We start from the raw sequence: 11,107 nt of genomic DNA, 5'->3' as shown, positions 1-11,107 counted from the left end.
TCATTTTTTAATTTTCGAAGACACAACATTCTTTGTGCCTACTGACATTCTTTACGCTCAGGGACAAAATAAGGAGGAATCCGCAGAAAACGGTATACGTTTTTGGAAAAACAAAGCATTGGAAAAAGCACTTTTTGCAAAAAAAAACATGCAACAATTTTTGACACATTTTGAAATAAAAAAAAGCATATTTGCTCGATTTCTTATGACAAAATAGCAAAGAGGAGAACAATATTTTCTGTTTATCACCCCTCACAAATATAGTACTTCTTGCAGCTATTCATAAATCTTTATTATCTTTTAATATTGGCCAATAGCCCCAACAACACTTCTTTACTGTTTCTATGGTACTATTCGCATATTTGACAGCATATTTTAAACTTAAAAACTTCATCAAGAATTAGCAGAGGGAACAAGATTATTGGCCTGTAAAAAGGTCACAATCTTTGCATTCATTCCCTCCTTATCTCGATACCGGTTCCTGACTTCGTCAAAAGAGCTTCCTTCGCCTATTTTCTTGATAACACTAGCCTTTATCGTCTGATACTTCAGATGTCGTAACGCATATAGACTGCAAAACTCCTCTTCCGCTTTGCTTAAAAGATCATGTCCGTTTTCGCAAGACTTTACGGAACCAGATCCTTCAGAAGAAAGCTTTCGAGGTGAGCGAATTGAGAACTCCTTCTCCACTTGCTGCTTGAATTCTTTTGTGATTTCGGGAATACTTTCCGTTTCCATGGCTTCGCCACACTCTTGTAGTGTTTTAAAACCACGTTTGCGGAAATATTGCAAGCATCTTATTTCTGACCTGAGCTTTTGCTCTTTTTGTAATGATGTAACAAAAGTGTGCGCTTCTAATTCACTGACGGTCTGCAAGAAAGGTAATACTGCACTGCTTTCAGAACCAGATGTTCTCTCTAAACTTGTTGTCAGCGTTCTTCCTGGATTTTCGATAACTGAAGTTAAAACTTTGGCTTTTTTGCAGTAAGGTTCAAAAGGCTTCACTTTCTTGGCCGAGGCAGTAGATTTGGAAGTACTTGCACTGGAATCTTTACCAACAATTTCACGAAAAAACTCCGATATCACGGAATACTCATGGGCAACTGTGTGACGACGTTGGCGTTCTTTTAATCTTCTTCTGAACATATGAATTTGTGCTACTTTCAGGTCAAACTCAAGTGAATGTTGTTCGATGTCAAAACATCCCGGGTCACCAAAAGGACTCAGATCTGCAATGTCAACCTCGGCAGCGTTGTCATGATCCAATTCAAAATCATCTCTTAATGGCAAATATGCCATCAAAGTTTGTTCCTCTGAGGTTGCACTGGTTTTCCTACTACTTTGCTTATCCGTCAGTGGATCAATGGAAGAATTGATATCAAAGATGGAATTGTCGTTAACCTTCCCGAAAGGTTCTGCTTGCAAAGACTCGTCGCCTATGTTAGATGTGACGTAAGCCTCTTCGAAATGATTGAAAGCTTCCTGTGGCGATCGAGTACCAATCAGTTTTGAAACGTCCTCCCAGTTGCCAAGTCCGTAATGCTCAATTGCCTCCAAAAGTGCCACTTCTTCTCGAGCAGTCCAGTCACAACCTTCATACAGAACAAATTCGCCCCTCCGATTGCAGGGCTTTTTTACAGCACTCATTCTGAAAAACAAATACTTCACTGTGCTATTTGACTTCTAAAATGTTACAAAATAGATTAATATTCAATTAAGAAAGATCATCAAGATTATCACCCACAAATAAGGCCGCACCTAATGATGAATTGGAATTGAAAATACTGCAGCCTGGAAAAAGATTTTCGGTCACAGCTCTGAACAGTTTATTTTTCTCGAAGATGTTTCCGACAGTTACTACTTGATCTAAATCACACGGACTACCCCAACCATCTTCAAAAGCTGCAAAAGCATTTTTAATTATCCCTCGATGAAAAGCCAAGGATAATTGTCCCAGATCACAGGATGTTGAAGTTAAATTTGAGATAGTGGCCCCCGATTGGTTTCCATTTCCACCTAGCGGATTACACTTGGAGCGCTCTGGGAACATTTCTCCAGTATATTGTACATTTCCCGAATTGCATAATTTATCTTTCTCCAAAGCACGTAACCCTGATCTAACTAAAGCTTCGTACACTATTTTTTCTTTCTCAATCTTGGAGGTATCACAAAAGCTGTCTAACAAAGGCAAGAACACGCCATTAACGAAAACATCCAGATTATTTCCACCATTCATAGAGGCATTCAAAATCAAAAAACAATTTTTGAAATAGGGAAAAATTTGTAAAGCTTGTCCGGTTTTAGCCTCAACGCTTTTCGCTTCTGCTATCCTACCCACTTGACAGGAAGTTCCCAAATTGATCACAGTACAATCCTTTCTTTGTTTAATCACCGAGTAAAACGCCGTTTGAGTGTCGCCAAGTGGTACAATAACTTTACAACCCTCTGGAAGATTTAGATAGTTGTCTCGTTCGGTTTCACCAATAACAGACGTTTCGGGAATTATGGTAGGCAAAGTATCGATAGGAAAACCCATCGATTTCAATGAGCAGACATCGAAACGTCCGTTGATGGGGTCAAAATAACCAAAGCTATTGGCAATTTGCGAAGATGTTGTGACATGGTATTTTTGAGGAAGTCCGAGGGCAATATATACCACAAAATCCATTATAGAGCCCCAAATACTGCCCTTAAATATAGAATACCTGTTTCCATATTTTTCAAAAAGTAAGGTGCCGATGCCGAATCCTGGGTGAATTTGCGGATGATTCACCAAAAAATCTGGTGTCAACCTCTGATCTTGCCAGGTAACAAGGTTGGAAGCGGCACATAAATTATTTCCAGGACTGATTTCAGAAATATTTGGCGCGTCCCAGCATAAAACGCCGTGCATTTGCCCAGTAATTGCAACGTATTCTATTTTTTGAAAAATATCGCGGTCAATCTTATTTAGTACACTTTTCAAAGAACAAAGAATCTTCCAAACAGATTGTTCTGAACAATTTGATGGGCTCTGCAAAATCTCAGCAGCACATTGTTCGCTTCGTGAAGCCACGACGAACTGCGGCTCCATCTTCCTGCAAATTGTAACTTTTACTGTTGATGTTCCCAGGTCGATACCACAAATCATGTCTCAAAAAATTAATTGGAATTAAAATACACAAGCGCAACTGCAGTGTCTAAAGTTCTTATATACAAAGCTAGAAGCTGATTTGCATGAATTTTCCGATTTTAAAACAGGCGACTTGCGTGTTTTAAGCAAGCTTACGTGACTTTGCATAAGTCAATGCGAAATTCTGACTTGATATCTTGAACCGCTACGCAATACTCTATAAAAGCCACAAGTTCTCAGTGTCTTCAAGCAGAGTCACATAATCTATAATTAAAAACAATGTATGTATCAAAAACTTCAACCACAAATTTTCTCTGCTTCGGAAGGAACCAATTAAAATAGGCTGCTACACTACAAGGGATGACAATTATAAACTAAATAGAAACAAAAATCATGACAACAATTACATGAAAACAGACCCCAGATGATTACTTTAAAAAATGTTGTGATAAACAGCCTAATTGTTGAGGCAAACTTATTAAATAGTTTCCGGTCTTATGGCACAGAAGAAAGGAAAATCCCATTTCGTCGAATACTCGTTAGGCTGTGGCGTATGTACTCAAACTTTGATATCGGACACCCAACTGCAGAAAATACAGTCCAATCCATTCTGTTGCGGTATCTACAGCGAAACAACTATATCAAAATTTGACATCCTCTCGACGTTACAAGAGCTACAAAAACAAGTAACCGAAACAATAAAAGATCGTCAAAAAACTCAATCAACAAACATCGACCTCAACAAAATAATCGAGTTAAACGATCGAGTGGAAATCTGACCAATCTATGGACAAACAATCTTACGCAAACATCCTTACAGGAATAAGAACAGAGGAGAAACAGCAACGCAACTAGGATTTCAACAACTACAACTAGGGTCTGCCAAAAAACACATTCCGAGGCTTAAACAATCTCTACTGCGATATAATTGAAATATTTACCTCAAACAAAATCCCCAGAAAACCGTGTAAATCCAAGCCGTGGTTTGACTGTTAACTGTACACGACAAACAGTAAGTTGAAATAAAGTTATAAAGACTGCGGTAACTTAGCAAACTCCTGCAGGAATATCAAAGCTACATTAAAAAAATTCTGCCGCACCAATAAGCAACTATTCATTGCAAATAAATGAGAAAATCAATAGAGAAAGCCAAAGCAGAGAGAGAGAGAGAGAGAGAGAGAGAGATAGAGAGGGAGCGCATTGTTTTGGTCAATCATTAAGATAAAAAATAACGCTCCAAGTCCATTCAAAGTATTTCCAGAGACCTTGCAATCTTTTTTTGCAATTGCTAGATAACAAATCCAGAACATCGATAATAGATGACTTTCTACCAACAGATCATGACTACATTTATTCGAAAAATTGTCAAGGAAGCGATATAATAGACGCTGGTCTATCCTTCTAAGAAGTGTACGAGGCCAAAAAGCACCCCTAATTGACCGTCTATCTGTTCCCCTGATAAGAACAACCTATAATCGCCTGAGACATTTAGTTTTTATGTATTCAACCCAGTCATCAAAGAAAAAAAACCTGCCCAAACATTTGGAAACAAGCCACTCTTAGTCCACTATATAAGGGTAAAAACTCCAAATCAGATCCCAACAACTATAGAGGCATCAACATTTTACCTAATAATTTCAAACCGTTCTCCCACGTTATCTGCAGAAGACTGGACAATTAGACCGAATCGCTCTCAATGCTTCCAGAAAACCAACACCGCCTTCGTAAAAAGCAGATCAACAATGTCAGTCATATCCTGTCTGTTCAACAGTATCAGAAAAGAATTGAACAAATCCAATGCATATTTTTTCTGCTTTGTAGATTTTATACGAGCCTTCAACTGGTTGAATAGAAACAAACTTTTCCAGAAGCTATCAGATATTGATTTACCAAATAATTCTTTGCAGCTACCAAAAGCTCTTATTATGAACAATACAATCCAGTTAAACGCCCAAGGCCTTCTCGAGGAGAAAATTGAAAAAAGTGCAGGTGTTACAAAATTTGAACAATTATCACCGCTAATATTCTCTTTATCTAATCATGACATCGAAAAAATAAAATAAATTCCGGCAGCATTGATCACGCCGTATGCGGACGATCTTGCCATTGGATGCCAAACCCGGAAAAAACTGCAAAACTGACACAACAAACTGTCTATTTACTGCTAACATAACCTTCTCGAAGTCAACATCGCAAAAACCGAACTAATGAATTTTAGGAAAGGAAAATGACTCAAAAAGACAAATGCATGCTCAAATTATATACCATGTGAAACTGTCAACAACTTCATCTATCTGGGCGTCAAATTACGGAATAACTTCGGCTATACCAAACGCGTCCATCATCTGCAGCAAAAAGCCCTGATAAGTACCAATTCAGTCAACTCAAAAGTCAGCCTCTCAGACACGACACAGGATTCCGCATGCCGCTTATTCAACGCAATTGTTGTACCGACAGCTTCGTACGGATACCAACTCTTCCAATATATGCCAACATCCACTTGGTCCCAGCACAAACAAAAAAAACACAAAGCCTATTTTTCAGAAATAATGGGCAATAAATCCTCGTTTCCTTCCTCCAAAATCCCTAATTGAAGGAGTATTTGAGAACAATCATCTAAATATTGCGACATCAAAATCCCTGCTAGCCAACTATTATAGTTCCGGAGTTCATTAGATAATCTGTAGATTAAAACATTGTTGCCATTTCACTAAAACGAGACTGACATGGTACTGTACACTCTGCCTTAAAACAATTCACGAAAAAAACCACATCCTCCACTGTAAGTCGTTTTCAACTGACAACACACTGAAAATCATACAGAAAGTATTCTCCAAAACTTTCACGTTCATCTGCATTTTCTCCCAACAGCCTTTTAGAGACGTAATATTTAAAAAATTATGCCAATGTAACGAAGACCACGTCGACATTTAAAACAGACGAACATCAGTCACTTGAACCATTAAAAAGAAAGAAACTAACTCAGTTATCTGAATTTCAAAATTTTTTTAATATGGGAGCATGTCTGCTGAACCTGGCCGACGTCTTGTTCTAATAAATACAACCCATCGCTCAATTCTGCTTAGAATTTTTCAGCTTTTCAGAAAACACAATGCCGATGAAGGAAATTCTATTCTTTCACGAGCATAGAATTATAAAACCTAATGTTGACATTGGGTTTATAAAAAGGAACAAAGACCCAAAAATTCTAATTTGAAACTCTGTTATTTATCAAGTAGAAAAGGCCGAATCGTTACAGCACCAAAAAGCGATACCGGTGAAACTTATAACAATCTGGCGGCTCTTCTTGAGGGTTTCTACTTCCATCTAAATGAAAAGTAACTTGAAAAAACGAATTCGAGAAATCCGGCAACACCCTTAAATGTAACAGCTGCCTACACAAAAACAACAGGCCCAGCGTTAAAAGTTCAGAGAAGAAAAAATTGGCGCCACACCTTGCCAAAAACATCAACTTGCCCTTTCAGAATCTTTAAAAATTGCAACAATTGCACTCACTGGGAGACCCCTAGAAAATATAAGCGATATTTCAAAACCAAAGAAGCCACGCAAGCCCAGAAGGTTGTAAACTCAAAAAACGACACGGTTGTTCATGACTTAGAAGAGATGCGGAACCTCCTAGAGAACAAATCTGATAACAATAACTGACATCTGTATTGCATTATTTTGTTACTAAACTAGCTACCATTATGACTATCTGACACCATATTTAAAAGCTACATTATACGCTATTTGTATACATTACTTTATCTAAAATTTTTGTTTGCTCTATTTCAGAATGTAATTTAATTATTTCGTTTCATTTCACTACTTAAAAAAATCAATTGTTTTTTAATTAATTTAAAATCCTTACAAATAAATCTTTTAGTTAGAAGGGACCCTCAGGTAGCTGCCAGTCAGATTTGTAGTGCTCCAACGCGTCAACGCCTTGACTTATCAATTACAGATTATTTTTTTCTCTAAATCGGGTCACTGTGAACACTTGGAAACCTCACGGAAATACTTCAGCCTTTAAAATTGGACCATTTTTCCTTAAAGTCAAAAATTTCAAGTATTGCACTTTACTCGGTCTGTCCACCAATTTTGGTATTTTTACTATAATTTGGAGTTGGGTTACGCTTAAATGTCTACTAAGCTGGGGGCCTAAAATGGGAAAGGGTCCCTCTCGTTAGGGGAGTCACTTTCTGAAAGGTTTCGTTTTGGCTACCTCAAATATGCAGCAATTGCTACTGCTATTAGTTATTACCTGGTTAACTACTCATTGGTTGGTTTTTTGACCCTCTGAACCGGGCTCAATTTGTTGCAGTTGCAAAATTTCCAAGAGTAAAATTCAGTTCAGAGCTTTTGTGAAAGCTATTTATAGACATCTTTCTGATTTTACAGATTCTGAACACGTGGCAGCAACGTCTTCAGAAAATTTCTCTTGTGTTGTTGGTTCTCGATAGGTTTATGTTTATGCGCTCAATTTGTCTGGTTTTGGACAATCACCACAAAATCATGAAAATTATTACTTTAAAATAGACCCCAGACCTAAAAAATAACGAAAGCTTTGTTATTAATTTAACGCAATGTTATGTACAAAAATAACAACTGGGCAACTATCATCGCATGAAGGCATGAAAAACTTCCAAAGCATCCAAAGGTGAAAAAAAGATATTTTTAGTTGGTCGCCCATGTTAGTGGGTGAATATTATTTGCATTCCCCGGACGCACGTGTCCCATTTTCTCATAATAAATAGATTCACATATGGGTCCCTAGGTAGTCAATGAGAGCTGCCACAAGTGACACTAAAAAACAACACTACGGCACAAAAGCATTGCATCTTTTCCTTTTCTGCCCCCCTCCAGCTTAGTGGGCGCATATTCTTTGCAGCCCCCAGACGCACGTGCCATATTTTTTCATAGTGATTTACTACAAAATGACACGTGCTCTGTAATTGGGGGAAGATCATAAATAACTTAACTGGGGCCAAAACGACCAAAAGATCCAAAAAATCTTTCTCACAAATTGGGCATAAAGATACGGCATTAAATGAAAAAGGACCCTAAAGTAGCTGCAAGACATTTTTTGTAGAGTGCAAACAGGTCAAAAAGCCTTGCCTTCACGAATAAAGAATTCGATTTGCTTCTCTAAATTGAGTCACGGTGAACAATTGGAAACATCATAGAATCACTGCAGCCTTTTCAGTTGAATCAATTTTCCTGGAAGTCAGATATTCCAAATATTGATTTTTTCACGTTTCTCTAAAATAATAGCCCCAATTTTGGCGTGTTTATCATGATTGGGGAGTGTAAATGTTAAATGTCTCCTGAGCTTGAGGGCTATAATGGGGAAAGAATCCCTCTCACGGTTAGGGGAGTCCCTTTCTGAAGGTTTTTTTTGGTTTGTCAGCCTCAAATATGCAACAAGTGCTACTTCTATTAGGTTTCACTGGCGAATCTTCTCTTTCTTGTACAGAATTATTAATTGAATTTATGAATTTTGACGAAAATTGAATTTGAAGTAAATTTCAATCAGAAAATTTTATGTAATTATTTTACAATAAATTCAGATACAACGAGCTGCTTTGGGTTCTTTCCAATTAAAGCCCCCATTATGGTGTATTTACGATGATTGGAGAGGACGCTCTAGTAGTACTGGTGGTGGCTTACTATTCAGTGTCGTGGCATTTGTGTTAGCATACCTTCAACATTGGCTGCTTTGGCCTTCTGTATCGGGTCTTATTTGTCACAGTTGCACAAAAAATCTCCAAACGCAAGAGTTGACTGCTGAAAAATGCCTAGAAAATCAATTCCGGCAAAAGTCAGAACAGCTGTTTTGGTTAACCTACTTTTTTGTATATATATATATATATATATATATATATATATATATATATATATATATATATATATATATGTATTTATAGGCATGCTTGTGATTTTTCATATATCTAACGTTTGACTGCATCGTCTTCAGATATATTCGCCTGTCCTTTTTTCTTGTTTGTTTTATGTTCCTGAATTGTCTGTTTATGCTCCAACTGTCTGTTCTTTCAACAATCACCACAAACGGATATTTTCTGATCGGAACGTTGATGTTAGAAAAGCAAGCAAAAGTTGTAGATCATGTAGCTCAAAATATAAGTAGGGACGATGCAGATTTAGATTTTCAAGCCCTGTCCCATAGTTCATTTCCCAGTTAATTGGGATCCAGTTTATAACTTTCTTTTGAAGTCTCTCAGTCTCTTTGTTTCTGTTTTGTTAGCAAACCAAACCTGAGTTGCATATTTATAAAATGGACCAACATATCCATCGTAAGCGTTGAGTTTTGCTTTGTTTCGCAGACACCGGTGTGTTTATTTTTTATAAATAGATTGCTTTTAGTGCCTTAGAGCACCTCTCTTCCATTTCCAGTTCAAATGTGAGCTGTTAGGTGCCAATGTAATGCAAAGTTTTTCTACTGTTTCCACAGACGAAGCATATTAGCAGAAAAAAATCTATATAAGTGTTCTGAGATAAAAACAAATTTTGTGTACCTGACATCACTAAAACCTAAAAAGTCAACAGGGCCAGAAGAGTTAGGAAATTTCCGTTGGTTTTTTGATCTCAGGGTTTCTAAAATTGGTGTCCCTATCGGTTGGAACCATTCTGAGTAAAAGTGTCCATCCTAATTCATTCTGATTATAAGAGGGGTCCTTCGCTTTTGATTTCAGTTCAGTTTGAGCAAATCAAGACAAACTCTGCATATTTGCTAACTCTGCATTTTGCATTGTTTAGCAGACACCGATGTGTTTTTTAAGAAATATAATATTTTTGTGCCTTAAAGCACCTCTCTTCCATTTCCAGTTCAAAATGAGCTATTTGGTGCCATTATAATGCAATAATTTTTTTACTGTTTTCCACAAAAAGTAAAAAGTAATTTATTGTGCAGCAAGCATGATGCAACGTGTAGCTGGTCTTTTTAAAAATTGCAATGAACCGTACAGACTATCTTGTCCCGCCGTGTTTTGAACTTTTTCAATTTGCATGTGTCCTTCGTTTTTGATTTATGTACATTTTCAGCAAATCAAGACAAACTCTGAAAAGTTGCTTACTCTGCGTTTTTTGTTTTCTGTTGTTTTGAAAAAAATCCAGATTTCTTGATTTGCACTCAAGGATTATACTTTTGATAAAGAATTAATGCTTGAAACCTAATTGCGAGTATTACCCTTGGTAAAGGTTTTTGGATTGGCGGCCTCAAGTATGCAACAAGTGCTACTTCTATTAGGTTTCACCGGCGTATCTGTTCTTTCGTTTACAGAATTGTTAATTGAATTTAGGAACTTTGCCGACTTGAATTTAAAATAAATTTCGATCAGAAAATTTTATGTAATTATTTCACAAAAAATTCAGATACAACGAGGCAACTGCTTTGGGTTCTTTCCCATTATAGCCCCCATTATGGTATGTTTACTAAGATTGGGGAGAGCGCTCTAGTAGTAATAGTTGTAGCTTACTATTCAGTGTCGTGGCACTTGTGTTAGCATATCTTCAATTAAGGCTGCTTTGATCTTCTGTACTGGGTTTTATTTGTTGCAGTTGCACAAAAAAATTTCAAGTGCAAGAGTTGACTGCTAAAAATGCATTGAAAATCAATTCCAGCAAAAATCAGTAAAGCGCTCTTTGGTTAATTCTATATATTTTTTTACACACATATATATATATATATATATATATATATATATATATATATATATATATGTGTGTGTGTGTGTGTGTTTGTATATATATATATATATATATATATATATATATATATATATTTATAGGCATACTTGGGAGTTTTCAAATATCTAACATTTGACTGCATCGTCTTCAGATATTTTCACCTGTCGTTTTTTTCTTGTTTGTTTTATGTTTTTGTGCTCGAATTGTCTGTTTTCTCAACAATCACCACATGAAAGCATGAAAAGCTTCCAAAGCATTCAATGGTGAAAAAAAAATATTTTTAGTTGG

General features: G+C 36.7%; 2 protein-coding genes across 2 annotated transcripts; both read right to left on the bottom strand.

The window, feature by feature from the left end:
• Positions 1–219: 219 nt before the first annotated feature.
• Positions 220–1,678, bottom strand: LOC142357739 (transcriptional adapter 2-beta-like). The gene has a single exon (XM_075409284.1). The coding sequence runs from the start codon at positions 1,645–1,647 to the stop codon at positions 394–396; it is 1,254 nt and encodes a 417-aa protein (XP_075265399.1). The 5' UTR covers positions 1,648–1,678; the 3' UTR covers positions 220–393.
• Positions 1,679–1,693: 15 nt separating this feature from the next.
• Positions 1,694–3,897, bottom strand: LOC142357738 (sedoheptulokinase-like). Its single transcript, XM_075409283.1, has one exon. It carries the CDS (start codon positions 3,128–3,130, stop codon positions 1,715–1,717), a length of 1,416 nt encoding a protein of 471 aa, XP_075265398.1. The 5' UTR covers positions 3,131–3,897; the 3' UTR covers positions 1,694–1,714.
• Between the last annotated feature and the right edge of the window lie 7,210 nt (positions 3,898–11,107).

This window comes from Convolutriloba macropyga, unplaced genomic scaffold (genome assembly GCF_964194025.1).
Source record: "Convolutriloba macropyga unplaced genomic scaffold, txConMacr16.3 SCAFFOLD_2665, whole genome shotgun sequence".
In the NCBI taxonomy this organism is placed as follows: Eukaryota; Metazoa; Xenacoelomorpha; order Acoela; family Convolutidae; genus Convolutriloba; species Convolutriloba macropyga.
This window is presented reverse-complemented; position numbering and strand designations above follow the sequence as displayed.

Excerpts from the sequence above, each read along its gene's own strand:
- LOC142357738 (XM_075409283.1), bottom strand. The coding sequence starts at position 3,130 with ATGATTTGTGGTATCGACCTGGGAACATCAACAGTAAAAGTTACAATT.
- LOC142357739 (XM_075409284.1), bottom strand. The coding sequence starts at position 1,647 with ATGAGTGCTGTAAAAAAGCCCTGCAATCGGAGGGGCGAATTTGTTCTG.